This window comes from Neohortaea acidophila (genome assembly GCF_010093505.1).
Source record: "Neohortaea acidophila strain CBS 113389 unplaced genomic scaffold BDY17scaffold_11, whole genome shotgun sequence".
Taxonomy (NCBI): domain Eukaryota; kingdom Fungi; phylum Ascomycota; class Dothideomycetes; order Mycosphaerellales; family Teratosphaeriaceae; genus Neohortaea; species Neohortaea acidophila.
The window spans coordinates 605,288-628,554 of record NW_022985520.1 but is presented as its reverse complement, the minus strand read 5'-3'; the positions used below and the strand labels follow the sequence as shown (position 1 = coordinate 628,554).

At 56.0% G+C, this 23,267-nt stretch overlaps 7 protein-coding genes across 7 annotated transcripts; 5 read left to right on the top strand and 2 right to left on the bottom strand.

Moving 5' to 3' along the window:
* Positions 1-9: 9 nt before the first annotated feature.
* On the bottom strand, positions 10-2,182 carry BDY17DRAFT_327564 (uncharacterized protein; the record flags this gene model as incomplete). Its single annotated transcript, XM_033737693.1, has 2 exons — positions 10-2,046; positions 2,102-2,182. 2 exons carry the CDS (start codon positions 2,180-2,182, stop codon positions 10-12), a joined length of 2,118 nt encoding a protein of 705 aa, XP_033586183.1.
* A 233-nt stretch (positions 2,183-2,415) lies between these two features.
* BDY17DRAFT_304283 (uncharacterized protein) lies at positions 2,416-12,502 on the top strand. Its single transcript, XM_033734703.1, has one exon. It carries the CDS (start codon positions 2,560-2,562, stop codon positions 12,334-12,336), a length of 9,777 nt encoding a protein of 3,258 aa, XP_033586182.1. The 5' UTR covers positions 2,416-2,559; the 3' UTR covers positions 12,337-12,502.
* Positions 12,503-12,914: 412 nt separating this feature from the next.
* Positions 12,915-15,579, top strand: BDY17DRAFT_327562 (P-loop containing nucleoside triphosphate hydrolase protein; the record flags this gene model as incomplete). Its single annotated transcript, XM_033737692.1, has 3 exons — positions 12,915-12,922; positions 13,001-13,730; positions 13,786-15,579. 3 exons carry the CDS (start codon positions 12,915-12,917, stop codon positions 15,577-15,579), a joined length of 2,532 nt encoding a protein of 843 aa, XP_033586181.1.
* Positions 15,580-16,456: 877 nt separating this feature from the next.
* Positions 16,457-17,408, top strand: BDY17DRAFT_304280 (uncharacterized protein). The gene is given in 3 exon segments (XM_033734702.1): positions 16,457-16,505; positions 16,521-17,194; positions 17,247-17,408. 1 exon segment carries the CDS (start codon positions 16,657-16,659, stop codon positions 17,152-17,154), a length of 498 nt encoding a protein of 165 aa, XP_033586180.1. The 5' UTR covers positions 16,457-16,505; positions 16,521-16,656; the 3' UTR covers positions 17,155-17,194; positions 17,247-17,408.
* Positions 17,409-17,483: 75 nt separating this feature from the next.
* Positions 17,484-18,699, top strand: BDY17DRAFT_304278 (acyl-CoA N-acyltransferase). Its single transcript, XM_033734701.1, has 2 exons — positions 17,484-17,587; positions 17,642-18,699. Exon 2 carries the CDS (start codon positions 17,843-17,845, stop codon positions 18,524-18,526), a length of 684 nt encoding a protein of 227 aa, XP_033586179.1. The 5' UTR covers positions 17,484-17,587; positions 17,642-17,842; the 3' UTR covers positions 18,527-18,699.
* On the top strand, positions 18,681-21,019 carry BDY17DRAFT_356279 (organic solute transporter Ostalpha-domain-containing protein; the record flags this gene model as incomplete). The annotated part of the gene is made up of 3 exons (XM_033738276.1): positions 18,681-18,974; positions 19,039-20,249; positions 20,307-21,019. The coding sequence occupies exons 1-3, from the start codon at positions 18,835-18,837 to the stop codon at positions 21,017-21,019; spliced, it is 2,064 nt and encodes a 687-aa protein (XP_033586178.1). The 5' UTR covers positions 18,681-18,834.
* BDY17DRAFT_349133 (uncharacterized protein) lies at positions 21,004-22,714 on the bottom strand. The gene is made up of 4 exons (XM_033738161.1): positions 22,294-22,714; positions 22,185-22,227; positions 21,485-22,133; positions 21,004-21,419 (listed from the first exon to the last, which is right to left on the bottom strand). Exons 1-4 carry the CDS (start codon positions 22,537-22,539, stop codon positions 21,347-21,349), a joined length of 1,011 nt encoding a protein of 336 aa, XP_033586177.1. The 5' UTR covers positions 22,540-22,714; the 3' UTR covers positions 21,004-21,346.
* Positions 22,715-23,267: the final 553 nt, after the last annotated feature.

Below are 23,267 nucleotides of genomic sequence, written 5' to 3'. Positions count from 1 at the left end.
CTTCCGCGTTCAAGTCCAGCGATCCAAATCCTCTTCATCAACCATTTCGAAATTCTGCGAAGGGGCATCAGGAAGATCCGAATGTACTTCCTGTTGTGGCTGCTCTCGCTGCGCACCTCCACTCTCGCCTTCGACTCCCAATGCTGTCCCACTTCCTATCCCCGCTGCTCCGCCATTAACACCCTTATCGGTCCCCTCCGGCTTATACCACGTCAACTCCACCTTCCCCACATGCAGCAGCTCCGAGTTCGCAAGCGACGCAGCGCGCATGAAATTCTCGCCTTCGAAGCGCTGCCCAAACGCCACGAGCGCCGTGTCGTCGCGCTCCGGGTGCTTCTCCAGCGTCGTCATGTTAAAATTGTTGAAGAAGAGGAATTGCCGGAGAGCTTCGTCGTGGTCTTCGAACTTCGTGCCCGAGGGGAGGGTCACGGCGATTGTTTTGGGCCGGTTGTCGAGGCGCTTTACGGCGCCGCCTATGTCGCCTCGTGGGTGCCAGACATTGCCGCGGCGGGTGCTGGGGTAGTATGAGGTTCGTCCGCCTCTGGCGCGGCCGCGGTAGGTGCCTCGGCCGCGGTAGGGTGGGTGAGGGCTATGGGCGCCGTCTGTCGTTGCGGCTTCTGCTGGGTCGATGCCGAGACTTTTCGCTTCGGCTTCGAGTTTGGCGAGTTGCGCTTTTAACGCCTGCGTCTGTTCGCTCTCCTCCTCTGTAGTGTTGTTTTGGGACCCGTTGGCGACTGGAGAGGCGGTGGTACTGCTGGCGGTCTTGCCGGTCTTCTTCCAAATGAGCTCTGCCATCTTCTTGCGCTCGGCATCCATTGCTTTTAACTTGGCGTCCAGCTCTGCGCGTTGTTGCTCGGCTTGCTCTCGTTGCTGTTTTGCTTCCTCATGCTTGCGCTGCGCATCTTCTTGCCGCTTCGTGATTTCCTCCATGTCAAGCTCTCCTCCTCCCTCTGCCATGTCTGTATCTTCGCCGTTGGACTTTGAATGTCCTTGCCTGGCTGGTGAGGACGATTGCCCATTCTCGGCCTTCGCCCAATAGACCTTTACGAATCGATTGTCGAACACAACCTTGGGGCTTTGATAAGCTGCGCGGGCAGAGTCGTGGTCTTCGAACTTGATGATTGCAAGCTTGCTCTCCGGCTGCACGTTGACGTTGTCGATATTTCCAAACGCCGAGAAGAACTCGCGTACAGACTCTTCATTGCAATTCTCGGCGGGAATTGACTCGACGACGATACCCGTGATGGAAGTGTCGCGATTGGGCCCAATCTGAGAGAAATTCGAGCGCTTGCCACCTCGAGAAGTGTTGTTGTCGCGCCCTCGTCCACGCCCACGACCTCGCCTTCCCCCTTCGCCTCTTGAAGTGTCGAAGTGACTTGTAGGAGCAGGCGCAATATCAAGCAAGGCTGAGTTGTTTGGGTCGTACTCGGGTATGACGAAGGGGTCGTTGCCATGCTCGTAAGGACACGAACCACCAGCGGCACAGAATCCTTTGGTATCATAGTCCTTGCACCGCCGACCTGATGGCGAGGTACCGTTTGGCATGCCCGGCATCAGACCCATGGCTTGTTGCATGGCTAAGAAGGCGGCCATCGGGTTGTTGGGATCAAATTGTGGCATCCCCGCGGGCAGCTGAGGCATCGCGGGCATACCAAATTGCTGCGGGAAGTGACGTGCGCCTCTCTGGTTGTCCTGACCTCTACCACCACGCCTTGCATGTTTGATTGGGCGATCTCTTTGATACGAATGCGAGCCGTGCGGCCCCTCCTCCTCGTCCCGCGCATAGTACGAGCGTTTTCTGCTGTTGTCGACTGGCTGTTGCTGTTCGTACCTCGAGGTGACTGTTGGCTGGAATGTCGGTGCAGCTGGTCGTAGAGGGGCTCGTTTGGGGTCGAAGGAACGCGTGGATATGGCTATTAGGAGTTCGTCGACGAATTGTTCGGTGTTGTTGGACAGGAAGTCCCGCAGATTTTCGATGTAGTTGTCTCGAGATGCCGATTCCTGCTCTTGCGTCTTGGCCAGAGCGAGGACGTAATCGGCAAGGACCTGAAGACACGCGTTAGTGATTCGATAGTGATAGCGACAGGTATTGTTCACGAACATCGGCATCAGCATCGCTTCCGTTGCTCTCGAGTTTGGCAATGACCCATTTCTTGAGCGCCTCCTCATCCCCCAGCTCCATTTTGAAATGTAGCTCACGTATTCATCGACCACTGGGTATAGAGCACGTCTCGCTGAAGGTCGCGCGTATACTCGTTGCCCGTTCTGAGTATTGTTCCGTTGGAGTGCTGGAGAAGACAGGATTCACATGAAGTTCAGGATCTGAACGGATTGGGTGACGCGATCTGCTGACTCAGCCACCCGCGACGACTGGAGATGCACTTCACATGCATGCGCGACGACGTTCGAGCTCGGCATAGCTGGACCGCGAATACACGTCTGACCGGCCACAACCGCAACAACGGAACGGTGATAGATGCGAGCGCTCGGACTGTCTCAATGTGCATTGCGCCTCAAACACGATGAAGTGCGCGCCCTCGGTGCCGCGCAAGGTACACCATGGCGAGCGGGCTGACGGCGGAGCCCTTGGGATCCGGCTACGGCTTCAACTGGGTCTTCTTGGTTGAGATCCTCGTCTGCTCTATCCTCGCCGTCTTCTTCCTGTTCTACTTCAACCGACTCTTCGCCACCCTCGTCTCCTACTGCATCCGAGCCTACACATGGCACGCGTTCCGGGCCTACATCGACATTACCTCCCTCCAGATCAGCCTGCTGGGAGGGAGGGTCTTCTTCAAGAGTATAAGATATCACGCGCATAATGTGACCTGTCTGGTACATGAAGGTCACATCACTTGGCGTTATTGGCTCAGACAGGTCCAGGATGCAGAAGTGTTTGAAGAGGAAGATCCCGGGCGGAGCGGAAAGGCGCGCAGCAGTTCCTTCAAGAGTGAGAAAAGCGGCGGTCATGATCAGAACGAGCAAGCGCGCAGTCGGAGCGTAGGGAAAGCAGAGACCGGTGGCGCCCGGCCGAAAAAGGAACTGCCATGTCGATTCTCTATAAAGGTGTCAGGTGTGGAGGCATTCGTATACAACCGGAGTCCATCCTACGACTTGGTCCAAGAATCCACCCTGAAGCATACGCACGCTTCTGACGCTTCCGGAAGTGATGCGAGACCAGATTACGATCCCGATTCCCCGCCATCCTCCAGCGATGATCCCGACAAGAAGCATCGATTCCCGTTCTTTCGCGAGAAGACCAAAGAGAGCGTCAATACCGATTCTCGCTCCATTGGCCCCGACACTAGCCACACGAACGAGCAAAAGCCGCCGGTGCCTGCATTCTTGCGTCTCTTCCCGGTCAGAGTCGAATGCAGACAAGCAGCGGCCACGCTGGGTAATGAAAACACGACCAATGTCATTATTGCCAAAGTCAATAGGGCTACCGGAACCATCGATGCTGGACATGCCGGACCCCTCGATCTATTCAAGTTGCTCTTCAACTTCGATATGGAGAAGTGCAACGCCACGATGAGGCCAAACCAGGACTTCAAACAACTTCAGCTTGCCGCTGCACAGCGCATCTTAAGTGAAGAGGAGACCGACCCTACCCCAGAGATGGGCCGCATTTCCAGATTCCTTCTGCGCCTCCTTGCACCTTGGCGCAAATTGGCTGGTGGGCTCGGACGAGCAACGCACAGTGCCACCCGTTCTGTCCGCGCGCTTTCTTCCAGGTCATCCCGCCGAGGCAGTGCCATTGATCTGGACGGCGCACCCACACAACCCAAGTGGTCTGGTCTTGATAGATACATGGATGAAGCCGAGGCTGGCAAACATGATGAGTGGAACGACATCGAGTACGCCAAAGCCTCTACGCTGGCAGACATCGAAAAGCTCCACATGAAGTTCTACTTTGATCTTCCTGGGACTGTCCCTCATGGTGGAGGGCTCAATGGCAACCTCCAGAGCTCGGAATACGAAGACGATATCAATGGCTCCGCGCCCCCAGATTACGGCATGGACTTCGCGGTCTACGGAGGAACGGTCACATACGGTCCATGGGCGGACAGGCAAAGGCTCAACATACAGCAGATCTTTTTCCCTGCTTCCTACGTGGATGCTATACCGCCCGCACCTCTGAAGCCCGGAGAAACGCGCAATTGGACCATCTTCAAGATTTTCATCTCCATCGAAGAAGACGTAGTTCTCCGAATACCCTCGCGAGAACCATCAAAGGACGAGAAATGGCAAGGTCGCGCAAAGAAGAGTACAGCAGCCGATGACCAAGACAAGGTCGTGTCGAGGAAAGGGGGGAAACATGGCAAGAGACACAAACACGCGAGACGACGCAAAGGCAAGCAGGGAAACCCGGGGATCGATGCTCGACCCTACGCGTGGCTGGATGTTGTTGTCAAGACTGACACAACCGTGAGATATACCATGGACATGTTCCCCCGATCATCTGGCTACCGAAATACTTTGGACGTTGATTGCAAGGCGACTGAGATCAACACGAGCGTGAACCACGACTTGCTCTGGAGGACTGGCGCCATTTCTGTCGTTGCAGACCTTGCGCAGCCCAATGAATGGAACACTCTACGGAAATGGCCGTTTGACATCACGATCAACGACATGGAGCTCTTTATCCTGCGCGATCACTTGTTCCTCATCATCGACCTCGTGAACGACTGGTCTTATGGCCCGCCGGTCGAATTCTACACGTTCGTGCCATACTTTTACAGCATGCATTTGCTGTTCCGCAACTTCACCATGTATCTCAACGTTAACGATGCGAATATTGTGAACAATCCCGCGGATCTGACCCGGAACGATTTCCTCACGCTCGAAGGCGTGCTAGACTCCACCTTGGACATCAACATGGATCAATATCGACCTGTACGCAATATGATCACATTCGATGTCTTGGCGTCCGACTTGCGTATGAGGATGCTGAGCGCTACGCGGACCACCATGAGTTCGCTTTTGCATGACAAGGTCGTGGCGGAACTGCCGAAGCTGACGTTGTATGGCTCATACAGCGGACATCTCGAGGAGCGGCCTGGACTCGTCGACACACTTCGGTTTGACATCGTCGGATCAGGCCTCACCTTGAAGGCGTATGGGTACCTGGTTCGCCAACTCATCAACATCAAGGAGAATTACTTTGGCGATTACATGCACTTCAAGACGCTCGAAGAGTTCCAAGAAGCGGACGATGATCTCGCAGTGGCCAACATCAAGACGGCGAGCATACCAAAGCCTAGCTTCATCAACGAGCTCGATGTCATGTTGTGCATCGTTGCCGAAGACGTGACGCTCCTCCTGCCGACGAATATCTACTCCGCAAACGAGTTTGTGCGAATCGAGCTACCTGTGGCTAATTTAGATCTCCGGATCGTGAGCTACTATCTCGATATGGGCCTGCAACTTTCCCCGGTTACGTTCTTCGCAGACAGCACTACCTCTTCCAGCGGCGAGGACTCTCCGGTCGAGACGTCATCCCAAACGCAGCTTTTCATCAAGCACGTCAACTTGGATGGCCACCGCTCCTTTGGCCTTCCACCGGATGAGCCAGCATATATCAGTCAATGGGATGTCGATGTGGGTGCCATCTCTGGCGAGTTGCACGGCGCATTTGTCCACGATCTTGCCATGGGTGCTAGAGCATTCGTCTTTGGCTTTCAAGATTGTGAGAATGCGTTGCCGATACCTCCGCCGACTATCTTCTATGAGGCCACATTCGTGCAGGTGCGGACCGACATACTGCGTCTATGGTTCCATGCCGGGAAAGAGGCCTTCTTGTTCTCTGCGGATCCTGTTGAGGTTACGACGAATGATTGGGCGAGTGACTCATTTTCCCAGAGGATCAGTGTCCTTGCACCAAAGATCACGGTTGCTTGTGTGGATGCTCGCGGCTCAGCCCGCCATCGGGCGGCCGAGAAGCCCAGAACATCTGGTAGAGCGACTGTCAAGACGTACGCTTTCTTTCAAACTGGAGCAGCTATCAACGTTGTCTTACGAAAGGCGCACTTCGAGCTTGAGACGCGGAAACAGCAGGCTTACATCCGCGAAAATGATCGACGCACCAACCGTGCGCCATTCCTGCTGCGTGGAGAGGTTCTGGATGGAATCCCAAACGACAATCCCGAATTCTATCCACCTACATCGCCCTATCCTTTTATGCCGCCTCCGCTTGACAGTGCTGGCCAGGCTACACGACGCCCATCTTCAATCAAGTCGATACCCAGCCTCAGAAGCCTCAATGCCGTTCGCGCTAAGGCATCTTCATCGAGCCTGTCAGCCTCCATTCGTACCGGCATGCAAAGTGCTTCAAACGGCATGCGAGGACATGCCAGCGACTTCCCATCTTCCCGTGGGAGCATGAGAAGCTCTAGCCCAGCTTCATCATTACGATCATCGATTCACAAGGAACGAGACGACACTGCCGCCCACTCCCAAGGGCACATCAACCTCGGGCCGTCAAGGATAGCGTTTTCGAGCTCCTTCGCAGAGCCTTACTTTCCTCTAGACATGCTGAAGCCTGACGAAAGTGACGTGCCGGGGTATGAGCAGGTACCAGAGTCTGATGATACTACTTCGGACGATGGTATGCTTGATGAAGCCATCGACTACCCTCATGACCACAGTGCTGCGCGGACCTCGGTGCTCGTTCAACTCAAGCCTGGGATCCGCGCCTATTTCGAGCCCAGGACTGTGGTGGCTGCAGCGAAAATCTTTCGTAAGATCCTCCCAAAGAGTCCGGAGGAAGTCATGGATGCGTTCCAGATGGACGTCCTTGGTGCTGTCGCCGCCAAGCAGCGCGAACAGGGCAGTGGAGAGAACTCGACGCTCGAGATCCAAGCTGCCTTGCCAACAGCTCGTATTAGAGCGGTGAACCCCGGTCCCACGTCTGACACCAACGATCAACTTGACCTCAATCTACGTTCGATTGACGCGTTGGTCAGAGTGAGAGATTTGCCAATGTCGGATGTGAAGGAGACCCTCGCAGTACACGCCACTTCTAAGAGCGTCTCCGCCTCGTTTGGTCGTCCTGAGCATCTATCGACAGTCGGACCAGCAGTGCAAGCCAGTATCGATGACGCTCTTGTGTGGGTGGCAGCTGCGGCAGCAAGATCAATTCATGCCACCATCGAGGATACAGTATTCGCCATTTCGGGCGAGCGGGCTGAGAGCTTGGTGGACTTTGTGTTGCGGGTGGTCCCTCTGATCACCGAACTAAAGACCAAGGTTGCGGCGCCACTTGAGTTGAATCGCAATCGCTTGTTGCTGCTTGTTCACACCTTGACCCAACGCAACGAAGACCTTGGCGAGCCCGCATACTTCTCCCGGGTGACCTATATCCTGCGTGCTTTCCCAAACCACGTACGGAATCAGGAATCTTGGAAGCTTCTGGCAAGGCTGAGACACATTCTCAGAGATCTCCCTGCCGACACTCTTAAAGAGCTTACAGTCAAGCTCAAGAAGGCAGAGCTGGACTTTGCCCCGGACGCGCCCGCCAAAGCTCTTGACACGTGGGCACAATGGCAGAATTGGGATGTTCCCAACGTACATCAGACTGTGGCCTTCCAGATGTTTTTCGGAGACGAAGAAGAGCAGGTCTTGCATACAACTGTGGAAAAGCCGCTTCTGCTCACGGTCAGGTCAGATTACCTCCGACTGGCTGTTGAGGCCGACAAGCTGGCGAACGAAATCGTCATCAGAGAGACGTCCCTTGGAGTAGAGTCCACGCCTCCGACGGCCCCCACGGGTTTGATGCTGGTCGATGAGAATACAAGGACGAAAGTGATTGTGCAAATGCACTCGAGCTCAATCGCCTTTCTGGCGAATTGGAGTGCATTCTCCATCGCACAACGTGTGCTGGCATTCAAAGACAAGTTACAGCAGCTCCCTCTACCCACTCCCAAGGTGGAAACAGCATCGAAATCTCAGCGTTTCGAGGATGAGCTCAACCGCACCATTTTTCAAATCGTGGTGTCGACCGACAGCGGCAGCATCTCCGTTGAGAGCATCAACCTTCGCCATGTCTCACGGGCAGACGGACTCAAGATATCCCTCATCGGAGCCACACAGGTTGTGGAAGAGGGGTATGGGCCTTGTGCCACCGGCATAATTAACGCCGATACTGCAGTCACGGAACTCTTTGCCGGTTCTCGACCGTTGTGGCGAACGAACATCACTTCTCCGAGCATCTACGCCGACCACTTGCGGCCCGACGCTACCGTCAACGTGCCACCGTCAACCTACATAGCTGTCGGAAGCAAAGGATTGGAACTCAGACTGTTGGAACAAGTGCCCGGCTTGCTTCAAATCGTGGACTCGGTGATCTTAGATGAAGTCACTCAGGTTCTGGAGCTGATGAGAAGCGCCGGAGCAGTCGCCTCACCTACCCTTGACAAAGCGCAGCCGGCGGTTACGGCAACACTCGCAGAGACATCGAGCCCTCCAGTCAAACTTCATGTCGCTCTACTCGGGGGCGATCTTCGCGTCGAGGTATCTTTGTTACAGGCAATTACCTATCAGATGGTAGGCACCGGTACAAGCGTACGCTTGGCTCCAAGCCTGTCCGAGGACCGGAAATGGGCGATTGACTTCGATATCGGCCGGCAGAACCATCGGTTCATCAATCCAAAAGCCAGCAAGAAGTTCGAGCAAAGCATCCTCGACGTGCCGCCGGCCAATGGCCATATTGGATTGCAGCTTGCGCCCGATGTTACTACCTTGTCCGTTGGAGCCACCATGGAGCGAGTCGACGTCAACGCAGCGGCCATCCAAGGAGTCGTCGCAACGCTCAATCATCCTGGGGTCCAGGACGTATTGAAAGCGGTCAAATCCGGCGTTGACGCCATCAAGCAGCACGTGGTCGACATTTTCCCGCCTCGCGATAATCCACAGCCAAAGCCTGCCGCGAGTCAGAAAAAGTTTGCTTACGAAGTCCGATTTGCTCTGTTGGGTATCCGAGTCGCGGCCGTAACTCCTCGAAGCAAGCGATCGACTACCGAAGTCGAATTCGGCATAGGGACGTTGCACACCATTGCTTCGAACAAGCAGTATTTTCCCGATAACAAGATTTACCTGCCAGAAGTCCGCGCTCAAGTCAAAGAAATCGGAGCGAAATTACAGATTCACGAGGGCACTTACACTCATCCCTGCGGCCGCTTGACCCTTGGCATCAATATGCATTTCAAGTCGAGCATTGACAAGAATGGCCGACTTGTACGTACCTTGAGGGTACAAAGTGACAGCCTGGAAGTCTACGTCTACCCAGAGACAGCCTCGACGGCAGTCGACGTCATCAACCACATGCAGGATCGGCTCAGGCGTCTTGACTTGTCCAAAGAGATGGAGTACATCCGTCGGCTCGGAGACGCTCGTCGACACAGTGTGGTGCAGAAGATTAAAGGCAAGCAAATCGCTAACGAGGAAGGTGAACTCTCTTTCTCTGCTGCAGATCTTTTGTCCGTCTCCACGACCGTGCAGCTCAACAACATCAAGCTGAGCTGGATCGTAAATCAATCGTATGCGGCCAGTCCGAGCGCACGAATCTCCGACCTGGTACTCAGTCTGGCGGGCATCGAATTCACAACACGAGGAGGACATGAAGCGCGGCTAGCGATCACGGACCTTCAGCTTTCACTGGTGAAGCATAACAGCGCATTGGTGAAGCGAGCGCTGAATTCCGCCCTTCTCCCCGAGGTCACCTTTAGCGTGGGTTACTGGTCGACTGGAGACAATCGCAGTCTCACCTTCAAGGCCGCCGGCAAGCCTCTCGAGCTCCGTCTGGAATCCAAGTTCCTCGTCCCTGTGAATGCACTGTCCAAGTCTATCAACTTCGCGATCGAGAACTTCCGCAGTGGCACAGCGACATGGAAGACGGTGGCTCCAGCGTCAGCGGCGCCCTCCGTTGGCCAGCTGTTCGATGTGAAGCGGCTGGGCTCGCTCCTGTTCGAGGCAGACTTCGCCGGAGCTTTGTTCTACGTCCAGGGTTCAGGGACTAGCAATCAGAACCTGGCTACAATGGCGGCCTCGTCACACCAGCGTGGCTCGCAGCATGGTCGTTATGGACAATTCGCAGCCGAAGGCACAGAACTGCAGGCCACACTTAAGGCACCAGGCATTGCAATGAAGTTTGAGTACAATGCTGGGACCAAAGTACGACAGCCAACCTTGAACGGCGAAATCAGGATCGATGCTTCGAGCAATCTCCTTTTGCCGAATGTCGTACCGCTCCTGCTGGAGATCTCTCACAGCGTGAGCTCAGTCGTGAAAACCCAGGGCGAGCAGATGCCTCCAGGAGGAGCAGCGCCAACACCCACCACGAACCCAGCTCAGAAGTTGCTGGAAGACGACTCGATCATCGTTGCCGATCCTGCTGTCTTGTTCGGCAAGATGAAGCTCGACATTGGCTTCCGTGTCTGTCGGCAAGAGTTTGGCCTCACTTGTCAGCCCATCGCCCGCGTGGACGCCAAAGCCGAGCTGGACGACTTCTATTTCACCGTCAACACCATCGAGTCTGATGAGCATGGCCATTTCTTTGCAATTACCGCGGTGGCGACGAAGCTCAGCGCCCAGGTGAAGCATGTGTACTCCCGCGAGCCGACATTCACCTTCGACATGGAGTCCATGGTGCTGTCTGTGATGAACAGCAAGCATCTCAGCGGCGAACCAGGGATTTCGGCAATTTTGAAGCTGCATCCCACGCGTACGTTCATCAATGGTAAGCAACTGCAAGACTTATTACTGTTTCGGGAGATTTGGCTGCCGCCAGAGATCCGCGCGGCAGGCAATACAACTCAGTCATCTGCCGCCCGTCAAGATGAGTTCTTCGTGCAAAAGTATCGCGCCGCTGCTGCGGCTGCGGCTTTTCCCTGGAACGCTACCATCTCGATCGCGCAGCTGGCCGTGGACGTTGATCTTGGGCAAAGCATCGGGAAGTCGTCCTTCTCCATCACCAATCTGTGGGCCACTCAGACCAAGTCGTCGAGTTTCGAACAAAATCTGTGCATCGGGATGGACGAGATGGCGATGAACAGTACGGGAAGAATGTCCGGATTCATTCGCTTGAGCAAGCTCGGGGTGCGGACGTCCATCACATGGCCTCAGAATGCGGCAGCGCATCAAACGACTCCGCTCATCCAAGCGTCCGTCGGCTTCAACAGACTATTGACGAAAGCGGCATTCGACTACCAGTCTTTTGCTTTTGGAGACATTGAGGGATTCGATTTCCTCATGTACAACGTGCATCAAGCGCACAGCAGCGCAAGAGACCGTCTGGTTGCTGTTCTGGACTGCGACAAAGCGTACATCTTCTGTACGGCGACAAGTCCGGCACGAGCCGTGGGCCTCTATCAAGCGTTCGATCGTCTGATTCAAGAGAAGCAAACGGCATTCGAAAACTCTCTGAGGGATATCGAGAAGCACATTCGTCGCGAGAGTACGATTGTGCCAACTCGATTCGGACCGAGCATTCCGAACACCCCGGTTATCGCTAAGTCGGAGAAGAAAGGGACGATCTCGCTGCACACTGACGTTGTTCTGACCATTGGTACAATCAGCTTTGGTGTCTACCCAGGTACATTCTTCGACAATCAGATTTTGAAACTGGAAGCCAACGCCATTCAAGCTCGATTCGCAGCCGGTCTGGAACAGGGAAAGGTCGCAAGCGCACTGGGAATGACGTTGGGACAATTATCCTTTGGCCTTGCTTCCGTCAAACGCATCAACGCCGTTCCCAAAGCGCTCGACATTTCTGTCGACGAGGTCATCACCACTGCAACCAACGCTCGCGGCGGCACCATCCTGCGTGTGCCCAAGGTGATTGCTTCGATGCAGACCTGGCAAGCACCGCATTCCAACAACGTCGACTACATTTTCAAGAGCCTCTTCGATGGCAAGATCGACGTGGGCTGGAACCTGTCCCGCATCGACTACATTCGAGGCATGTGGACCACGCACACCCGCGCGCTCGCCGCTCGTTTGGGCAAAGCGTTGCCGGCGTCGGCGGTCAAGATTACAGCCGAGAAGGTGAAGGAAGGCATCGACGGGGCGACAGAAGGGAACAAGACCGAGGGCGGGCACCAAGAGAAGATCACCGCCGAGGTGAACCTGCCGCTGTCACACTATGACTACCATGCGTTGGTGCCGCCCATTATCGAGACACCGCAGCTCAGGGACATGGGCGAGGCGACACCGCCGCTGGAGTGGATTGGGCTGCATCGCGACCGCTTGCCCAATGTGACTCATCAGATTGTGATTGTGAGTTTGTTGGAGGTGGTGAGGGAGGTGGAGGATGCGTACAGGTCGATTCTGGGCTCTTCGTGATGATTCTGCTGGTTTTGCTTATGAAGCGTTCGAGCGAGGCGTTCAAAATTGGGCTTGGGGGGATAGCTTACTCGGCGGGTACGTATTGTATAGTGTGTTTGTAAGCTGCGAGTAGTCACCGTACCTAATTTAGAGGTTATTCACCAATGCTTCCTAGATGGCTGTGACTCACGTAGATCTTGATGCACATGGTGATTGGTATGCGGGTTGGATCACAATCATTCCATTGCCAGTACCCGACGCACGTGACGATGAGCGGGAGGGGAGAGCTTAACTCCGGACTCGGAAGGTGCAAAGGTGGAGCAATTAGAGTTTGGCGGGGCCCACTATGGCTTGTCCAAATTCGAAATCTTCTACAAACTTGCCCTCCTCCACCGCCATCCCAACTCCAAAGGCCTTCCATAGGTGCGCAAGACGACCCATCCCCATCTCCACCCATCGTCTAACACCCCTTGCAGGCAGACAACATCAGCGGGTCATCGAGTGCCATTCAGCACTCTCTCCACAGGTCATATCCGTGACCTACCCGACTACCGAGAAAACTTTTCCCCACTACAACCAGCTACAACACCGCCAACATGGTGCAGTAAGTTACCACAGCCGCAGCATGCGCGGGCGGCATGCGTCCTAATCTGAGCTCCAAGACTGACGCACGTTGATGTAGATTCACCGTCGAGGAGCTCCGTGGGCTCATGGACAACCCGATCAACATCCGGAACATGTCCGTCATTGCCCACGTCGACCACGGCAAATCCACCCTCACCGACTCCCTCGTCCAGCGTGCCGGTATCATCTCAGCAAAGAACGCCGGCACCGCCCGTTTCACAGACACGCGAGCGGATGAGCAAGAACGTGGTGTCACCATCAAGTCCACCGCTATTTCCCTCTACGGCTCGTTGCTTGATGAGGAGGATCTCAAGGACATCCCCGTCAAGACGGAGAAGAACGACTTCTTGGTCAACTTGATCGACTCGCCGGGCCACGTGGACTTCTCCTCCGAAGTCACCGCCGCTCTGCGTGTCACTGATGGTGCCCTCGTCGTCGTCGATACCATCGAAGGTGTGTGCGTGCAGACCGAGACTGTCCTGCGACAGGCGCTCGGTGAGCGTATCAAGCCCGTTGTCATCATCAACAAGGTCGACCGTGCTCTCCTCGAGTTGCAATTGTCCAAGGAAGATCTGTTCCAGAACTTCTCTCGTGTCATCGAGTCCGTCAACGTGGTCATCGCCACCTACTTCGACAAGGCGCTCGGTGATGTCCAGGTCGTCCCCGACAAGGGCACCGTCGCTTTCGGCTCTGGCCTCCACGGCTGGGCTTTCACCGTCCGCCAGTTCGCCACCAAGTACTCCAAGAAATTCGGTGTCGACAAGAACAAGATGATGACCAGACTTTGGGTAGGTTGAGATGATGAGTGTGTTTGTAGATCTTGCCGGCTAACAGCTACACCAGGGCGACTCGTACTTCAACCCCAAGACCAAGAAGTGGACCAAGGAGGGCAAGCACGAGGGTAAGGAGCTTGAGCGTGCCTTCAATCAGTTCTGTTTGGACCCCATCTTCCGCATCTTCGATGTGGTGATGAACTTCAAGAAGGACCAGATCCCCACTCTCCTCGAGAAGCTGGAGATCAAGCTTGCCGCCGACGAGAAGGACCTCGAGGGCAAGGCTCTCCTCAAGGTTGTCATGCGCAAGTTCCTGCCTGCCGCTGACGCCCTGATGGAGATGATGATTCTCCACCTGCCATCCCCCGCCACCGCCCAGCGGTATCGTATGGAGACTCTTTACGAGGGTCCCCACGACGACGAGTCTGCCATTGGTATCCGCGACTGCGACCCCAAGGGACCTCTCATGTTGTACGTCTCCAAGATGGTGCCCACCTCCGACAAGGGACGATTCTTCGCCTTCGGCCGTGTGTTCTCCGGAACTGCGCGCTCTGGTCTCAAGGTCCGCATCCAGGGCCCCAACTACGTTCCCGGCAAGAAGGAAGACTTGTTCATCAAGTCTATCCAGCGTACCATTCTCATGATGGGCAAGTACACCGAGCCCATCGAGGATGTGCCCGCCGGTAACATTCTGGGTCTGGTCGGTGTCGATCAGTTCCTGCTCAAGTCTGGTACCCTCACCACCTCCGAGACCTCTCACAACTTGAAGGTCATGAAGTTCTCCGTCTCGCCCGTCGTGCAGCGCTCCGTCGAAGTCAAGAACGCCAACGATCTCCCCAAGCTCGTCGAAGGTCTCAAGCGCCTGTCCAAGTCCGATCCTTGCGTGTTGACCTTCATCTCCCCGTCCGGTGAGCACGTCGTCGCCGGTGCCGGTGAGTTGCACTTGGAAATTTGCTTGAAGGATCTCGAGGAAGACCACGCTGGTATCCCCCTCAAGGTCTCCGACCCCGTCGTGCAGTACCGCGAGACCGTCGCCGGCGAGTCCAGCATGACCGCTCTGTCCAAGTCGCCCAACAAGCACAACCGTCTGTACGTCATTGCCGCTCCTTTGAGCGAGGAAGTGTCCAAGGATATCGAGAGCGACAAGATCAACCCCCGCGACGATATCAAGGTTCGTGCGCGCATCTTGGCCGACGAGCACGGATGGGATGTCACCGACGCCCGCAAGATCTGGTGTTTCGGTCCCGACACCACCGGTGCCAACTTGCTCGTCGATCAGACCAAGGCTGTGCAGTACCTCAACGAAATCAAGGATTCCGTCGTGTCTGGTTTCCAGTGGGCGACCAAGGAAGGCCCAATTGCCGAGGAGCCGATGCGCAGCTGTCGCTTCAACATCATGGACGTCACCCTGCACGCCGACGCCATCCATCGTGGTGGTGGCCAGATCATCCCCACCGCCCGTCGTGTGCTCTTCGCCGCTACCCTCCTGGCCGACCCCGCGCTCCTCGAGCCCGTCTACCTCGTGGAAATCCAGGTGCCCGAGCAAGCCATGGGCGGCATCTACGGTGTGCTCACCCGCCGCCGTGGCCACGTCTTCGAGGAGGCCCAGCGCCCCGGTACGCCGCTGTTCAACGTCAAGGCCTACCTGCCCGTCAAGGAGTCGTTCGGCTTCAATGCCGATCTCCGCTCCGCCACTTCCGGCCAGGCCTTCCCGCAGTCCGTGTTTGACCACTGGCAGGTCCTGCCGGGCGGCAGCCCGCTCGATCGGACCACCATGCCCGGCGCGGTCGTGGAGGAGATGCGCAAGAGGAAGGGTATCAAGACGGAGGTGCCGGGCTACGAGAACTACTACGACAAGCTCTAAGTGGATCGCCCTGGCGGAGGAGGAAAATGGGGGGTTAGAGAGAGAAGAATGAGGCAAACGTATGAAAACGCGGGTTCGTCTTTTCCTTTGTGTGGGGTTTGCATTTGTTTGTTCTTGCCCTCTCTCATAGAAGGAGATTAGATAGGTGAATACTCATGCACCAGAAGTCTTTTTCGGAAAGTTCTTTCGTCGCTCGTCCGTCTTGCTGCAGATGCGTGATACGCTAAATGCTACTTCTTCCCCGCCTTGCCCTTCTTCTTCCCAATCAACGACACGCTAGGCGGGCTGTCCAGGTTCGGCGCGTTGAGCAATGCAATAAACGCATCATGATTGCTGCCCTCATGCACTTTGAGGACAACCGACTTCAGTCGTGGATATGTTCGCTCCGCGAATCCGAGCGTCGGCCAATCGCCTGTAATCGGTGGGCCGGCGTTGATCAAGTATTCGCTGATGGCGAGTGCGGCGGGCGTCACACGCGCCGGTTCACGCACCGCGAGCTCGCTGATTGTCACGTTCACAGAGGGGGGTGTTTCTCCTAATCGTGTGAAAGCCTCGCTCACTTCGCCAGCTATGACGCGCGAGATCCGCACGTCGCGCACTCGAGGCCATGAGGATTGCAGCATGCTCTGGATTGCGTCGCAGCTCGACGTTTGTGTGAGCGTCGGCATGACGAGGTCTTGAAGTGAAGGCATGCGCGCGTGCGTGGCTTCAGGCAGCAGGTCTTCGTGCAGATGGAGCTGAGTGAGATGAGGGAAGTCGCGGTCGCGAAGCGTCACGCCGCCGCTTTCGTTGCTGTTTGAGCTTAGATTGAGATGGGTGAGTGTGCTCGAGGCGGTGTGGAGGAGACTGTCTAGGCCTGGGGAGGCTTCGGAGTGGGCGTGTGCGGTGAAGGAGGTGAGGATTGGGATCGAATCGTTGCTCTTTGTTGCTGCTGCTGCTGCTGCTGCTGCTGCTGCTGCTGCTGCATCAGGGGACGAGGAAAAGACTTGAGTAGCGTGCAGGGTCAAGCTCGCGAGACCGCATGCCTTCGCGGCGTGAATCAGCGCTTCGGCGGGGAAGAAAGCGCGAGAGAACTCGATGGAATGCAGAGCGAGTTTCAAATCAACGATGCGCGTCAGGATCGTCAAAGCGCCCCATGCTTGCTCTGCTTCGTGCACGACCAGACCCAGACGGCAGTTGGGATGCAGGAGTGACGCGTCGCGCAGGACGTCTAGGACTTTGGGCAGGCTGTTGCTGGGGTGCAGTCGGGCCATGGTCGGGATGCAGATTGTTAGGGAGGCCAGGCTGGTCATTGGTTTGAGGAGGCTGTGGACGCGGTCTGAGAAGTCCTCCTCCGCGAGGTCGTCGCCGGGGGTGGATGTGAGTCGGAGGTGGTGCACTTCTGCGAGTGCTGTTGTGGAGGATTGCGCCAGTACATCGGGTATTTTGTTCGAGTTGACTTGCAGGGAATTGGAGGCATTTGCGGTCTATTCACGAGCAGGTCAGAATTCTGGCAATAAAAACACTTTAGAGGCATTGACTACCGCTGAGATCCTCGCTGCGCTGCAAGAATTTGACATGGCGATGAGAATGTGAGATCTTGTTGAAGATATGGTTCTCGAGGAGATCTGTTTGTCTGGCGCAGTGTCAGTGTATGGAGGTCAAACTATTGGGCAGGGACGAGTTACGCTATGATATGCGGACGGAAATACAGAAATCGGGAAACACTGAGTGTAGAAGTAGGACAAGCAGATTTTCACCGAAGGGGTGTATCGAAGTGTATCCCGTCTATTTTGCACCAGTGATTGAATCTGAATCGTTGAGCTATGAAACAGCAGAAGAAAAGAAAGACGATCATTGAGGAAATCAGGCGCTGCTGGCGATTATGGGACATGAAGTCGAAATGCTGAGTCATCTTGTGAGCATCCATATCAATCCCTATGAAGGTACGAGGAATAGCACACTATAACTACTCGCCAGATCAATCCATCAATCCATAATCGTCGGCAAAGACGTTCGTCCAGTTTGAGTATTGAAGATGTTTCACTACGCAGTGCGTGTCAATACTCATGGACGGGCTTAGATACTGCTGGCCGCATCCTTGCCAGGAGCAAGGGCTGAGTAAGTTAATAGCCGGACGCCAAGCAACATCAGTCGAATACGGAGACTCTTTTACCATTCCTCTTGCTTGCCTCACTCTCCTTGTCCAGTATAAGATACTTCAAATATCCCGCCAGGCAAGCCCGTCGCTACCGATGCGGCCGCGCCGCCCAGCGAAGCGCCGATGCAAGGCCGCTACGTGCGCCTCGAGAAACTGACGGAGCACCACATCCCCGATCTGTGGAAGCATTACAGCGTCGACGATTCGACCTGGAAATGGGCACCGGGCACGACGCCGAGCGACGAGGGGGGCTTGGCGAAGTACATGAGCGACGCAGCGAAGACGTGTGTGATGTTTGCTGTGCTGTGCAAGGCGGGGAGACTTGGGCCCGGCAGTGGGGACCATGCCGGGGAGAGGGGAAGATGGGAGGCGATGGGTGTCATCGTCTACCTGGACATCAATCTGAAACAACGCACGCTGGAAGCCGGGGTGATCTTTGGGCCTGCGATTCGAAGGACAGTGGCGTCGAAAGAGGCGCACTACTTGATGTTGCGGAATGTGTTTTCGCCGGACAAGGGCGAGGCGTTTCGGCGGTGTTGCTGGAAGACGAGCAGTTTGAATGTGCAGTCGAGACGGACGGCGGAGAGGTTGGGATATGTGTATGAAGGGACAATGCGGAACCACATGATACACGCGGGGAGATCGAGGGATACGGTGTTGCTAAGTGTGATTGAGGAGGATTGGGGTTCTATGAAGCTGGCTTTTGAGCGGTGGCTGGATGAGGGGAATTTTGGGTCGGATGGAGGGCAAAGAGAGCGGTTGGAGGATATTCGGAGGGGGATTGTCGAGGGTGGTGAGGAGGTGTAGTCGAGTCAGGCTGACGGGTTTGTGTGTCAGCCTTGGGAGAGAAGTGGCCGCCTGGCTGGGGCAAGGGTACTCGGGTTACGTAACCCTAAGAAACGTGGGGATTGCTGCATCATGACGCTCAAGCCTGTTTTGGGCAGGCAGAAAACACACTCCTCGACTCCCTCATACCAAACAACGTCTCCTAACACGGCTTGCGTCTGCCCGTCTCCCTCCATCTCGCCGCCTGTCCCTTCTAAGTCGCTAAAAGACAGCTGCGATGCCGTAAATCGCCTTCCACTCCTACGGCGGCCAACAATCGTCACGACAACATGGCCTCGTACGAACAGCTCGCGTTCCTGATGATGGGAGGCGAGCAAGACATAGACGGGGGAACCGGCTGGCGCTTTGGCAGAATCGTCTTGATCCTCACCGGCGTCTCTTCTCTCGTGGCCTGCATCCTCACTCTCCTGTACGTCTTTCACACTGCACACGTTCAGAGTGGCAGTATAGCTGGCTAACAACATCCCCTCCAGATCCACACTCATCCAGGCCAAAAACTACCGCAAACCCCTCCTCCAACGCCATGTCATCCGCATCTTCATGATGGTCCCCATCTTCGCCGCCGCCTCCTGGGCCTCCCTCACCTCCCTCCGCGTCGCCTTCTGGATCGGCCCGTTTCGCGACGTCTACGAGGCCTTCACCCTCTACACCTTCTTCCAGCTGCTCGTCAACTTCCTCGGCGGCGAGCGCAGCCTGATCATCATGATGCATGGCCGCCCCCCGGTCTCGCATCTGTGGCCCCTGGATCTGATGCCCGGCATGGGCAAGGTGGACATCTCCGACCCGCACACCTTTCTGTGGATCAAGAGGGGCATTCTACAATACACTTGGATCAAGCCGTTGTTGGCCATTGCCACAGTCGCCATGAAAGCCACTGGCACCTTCAAAGAGGGCGTCATTAGCGCGAGCTCGGGCTACTTCTGGACCAGCTTGATCTACAACGTCAGCATTGCCTGGTCCCTCTACGACCTCGCCCTCTTCTGGGTCTGCATGAGCACTGATCTGCAACCCTTCCGCCCCATGCCCAAATTCCTGTGCATCAAAGGCATCATCTTCGCGAGTTGGTGGCAAGGCTTCTTCCTCAGTATTCTCGTCTGGCTAGGCGCCATCCCCAGTCTGGGCGGCGACTACACCTCCGACAAGACTGCCTCCGCCATCCAGGATGCGCTCATCTGCTTCGAAATGCCTCTATTCGCTATTTCCCACTGGTATGCATTCAGCTGGAAGGACTACGCCGATCGCACCATCTCCGACGCTCGCATGCCCATGCGCTACGCTTTCCGCGATACCTTTGGGCCGCGAGATTTGATCGAGGACGCGAAGGAGACATGGTCGGGCCAGAAGTATGACTACCGCAATTTTGACGCAGATGATAATGTCATTGGCCATGAGCAGTCGGCGAGTCGAAGGGCGCGGATGAAGGAAGGCATGAGGTATGAAAGGGACGGCAGGGGCAAGTATTGGATCCCGGCTGCTGGGGGCGAGAACGCGAAGCAGCCGCTTCTGAGTCGGCTCGTGGATAGCCATGCCCGGACTATGAGCCCGGGTGATGGAGGACGCAGTCGATCGAGGAGTCAGTCCAAGGGGTACGGAACCAACATGGCATTCGAAGAGCCCGAGCTGAACTCCGAAGAGGAGCGGCTGTACGAGAATGCCCGAGCGCTGGAGTTTGGCGATTGGAACTGTAAGTTTCGCCCCTCATCCTACCTTTCCGAACTCACCACTGACACGCTATACGCAGACCCCGTCATGGACGAACACTTAGCGACGCGCGAAGACCGCCTGCGCGCCGAGCCGAACATAATCACCGGCTCCACCAACCGCGCCATCCTCCAACCCAGCAAAAACCAGCGCCAACGTCGCAAATCCCGCATAAAGTCTCTCCAAGAAGACTCAGCACAGCACAACAAACCCGGCTCCTCCTCCGACGACCAACACCGCGACAGCGAGACAAGCAACGGCAGTGCCAGCGGCTTACTATCCAAAGGCAAAGAGCGCCTCGAAGCGCTCCCCGTCGTCGGCAAGCTGCTCCGCTCCTCCTCCGAGGAAAGCACGCATTCCCGCTCCTCGCAGCTCGTCGATCTCGTGGTGGAAGACAAGCAAGCGGAAGCTATTGAGCGCGTGCGCGCGAGGAAAGAAGGTGGGCCAGGTTGGAATGCCGTCGAGCCGAGGTATTTCGTCCAGACGTTCCCCGACGAGGACGCGAACGGGGAAGCGGTGGAGGAGGTGCGGCGCGGCTTCAATCCTGATCGTCCTGAGAAGGCGGCTGTGGGCGGTGAGACGCATACGCTTGATGATGAGGGGAGGGATGTGGCTGGTCAGGCGGTGGAGGACCAGGAGGGGGTGGATGAGACTGGAGCTGCGCAGCCTTGGGAGACGAGGAGGTATGAGGGGGTTGCGGATGAGGAGAGGGAGGTTTGGGGTGGGCATGGGGGTGCTGAGGAGGGGAGGTGATGGTGTTGCTGCTCTGGATGCGAGGTGCATTGATGCGATTTAGCGAGTGCGTTGTGGTGTTGTGCCGCCCGAGATTAAGGGCGTGGAATTTCGCTTTGCAGCTCGGCTGATTGTTCGTTGTAGCGATGGCATGGATGTACTGGTATAACAGCAACGACGACAATGATCTCAATACACTTGACCTACCACTGGTGAGGAGTGTCTGTCTGCATCCAGGATAGGATGCTGAATCAAGGGTTGGAAGATGAAGCGAAATGCGTGATTAGATACTTGCTGCGTTTATGTACATATGATCCGAGGTAATATGCTGGACCGTGAAGGTTGCCGTCACCCACTAGAAGTCGGATGCAAGGCATACGCATCCACCGCCGGCTCCTGACTGACGCGTGGGGAGCCGAGTCTGTTTAATCCACAACGATTAGCGAAGGCACACAACGAGATCCACGAAAGGCATAAGAAACGTACATAATGCCATCGACAATCGCATCCCACGTATCCTGCAACGACACCGAGACGGAGAAATCCATATGCGGCGCCGTAAACTGCAGACAGCTGAACGGGTTGCTCGCGCGCGCACGACTGACGCTCCCCTGCCCGCCGTGCGTCAGAGCGTCCATGGCTAAAGCGTACGCAGCGGCGTCAATCGGCATCTGTAAATGAGTGACGATGCGTAGTGGACACAAGTCTTGGACGCTCATGGTGGTCGCGCTGGGCAATTGAGCATTTTGCTGAGGCGGATTAACGACGCCATCGGACTGCGTCCAAATAGCGGTCGTCGGCACGAGCTGCTCAAACGTGTCGGCGTGCATGGCAGCATAGTAAGCGCTGCCAGCAGACTGCTGCCAGATAGCCGCCTGGCACAAATCGCCGATGCAAAAGTCGTGCAGGTCGCTGCCGAGGAGCTCGATGCCGGAGAAGTCGGGGGACAGGGGGATGAAGGCTGTTGTGATGGGGCGGGTGCTGGGCCAGAAGCGCAGGGCCCATTGCACGTTGGGCCCGCCTTGGGAGTGCGAGATTATGGCTGTTGAGGCGCCGTTGGAGAGGGTGGTGATTTGGTGGATGGCGTAGGCTACGTATTCGGCGGAGACTTGCATGTTGCCCATTGAGCGGCCGGCTGGGGAGGGTTAGTGGTTGGCGATGTCAATGACGGAGCGTGATGGCATACGGATGGTGATGTAGCATGGGGTATAGCCATTGGCAGACAGAGCCTAGTTTTTAGTCAGTAAGCTTGCGTCGAATCAAGCCATGGGATCAGGGTGATGTGTAATGCTCACCGGAACGTAACCTTGTCCCCAAGTTTCCTCGCCGGTGGAACCGGTGCCGTGTACAAGCAAGACAGGTGGTTTGGAGGAGGTCGGATTGCCATTGGGACAGGTGAAGGCTGCGGCTAGCGCAGAGGGAGAGACAGTGAATGGAGCATCGCCTGGATAGACGAAGCTGGGAGCAGTTCGAGGAAGGATTGGAGAAGCGAGGGAAGGGACGCTGATGGTCAACAACAGCAGCTGAATGAGGGACAACATCTTGAACGAACTAGGTAGGAAGAAGAGAACGTAGGAGGCGAGCTGCTCACATCGAGAAGCAACAAGACATATGGAACGAAGAGAAGCGGAAATGGCCTTGCCTTTGTGTCTTTTCTCCGCAAAGGAAGGCGCGGAGCAGGTGATTGAGATGAGCACGCCGGGGACACATTCCAGGGTAGTGAAGTGATCCGTGTACGCACGTTCCTACATCACCTGCGATTCCTTTCACATGTGCCCGTGGCTTGTGCTTCTTTGAGATGGATGAATAGGCTGGAGGTACATGGTGACAGGGCCAACAAGGCCCCGACCTTCTCAATCCGTTCATACACCCGACGCGGATGCTGGAAGCGAAACGCGCTATTCGACGTCATTTAAGCCATTGGAAGGACGGAGGTGGTCGGCGGACTGTCAGTGGACGGCGTGCGGTTCGTGGTCATTACAAGCTCATGTCACGCTGGCGAATGAGGCGGCGGAGATGGCAGATGCGCAATGTTTCACATTCTCCGCCTCATCTCTGCCGTCTCCCGCGCACAAGGCTTGGTTCCTTTCTAAGCCTTGTTGGGCGGGTACCATTCGGGAGTACTTGCGTTTCTACAGTAGATTGAATGTATTTTGGGATGCTGTTGAAGATGTAAGAAGAGGATAAAGGGGCCGGCAGTCCAGTTGCAAATGCAGCTCTCATCCATCTCCTGTGGCCACAAGTCGCTTCCCGTGGCCACAAGTCGAGG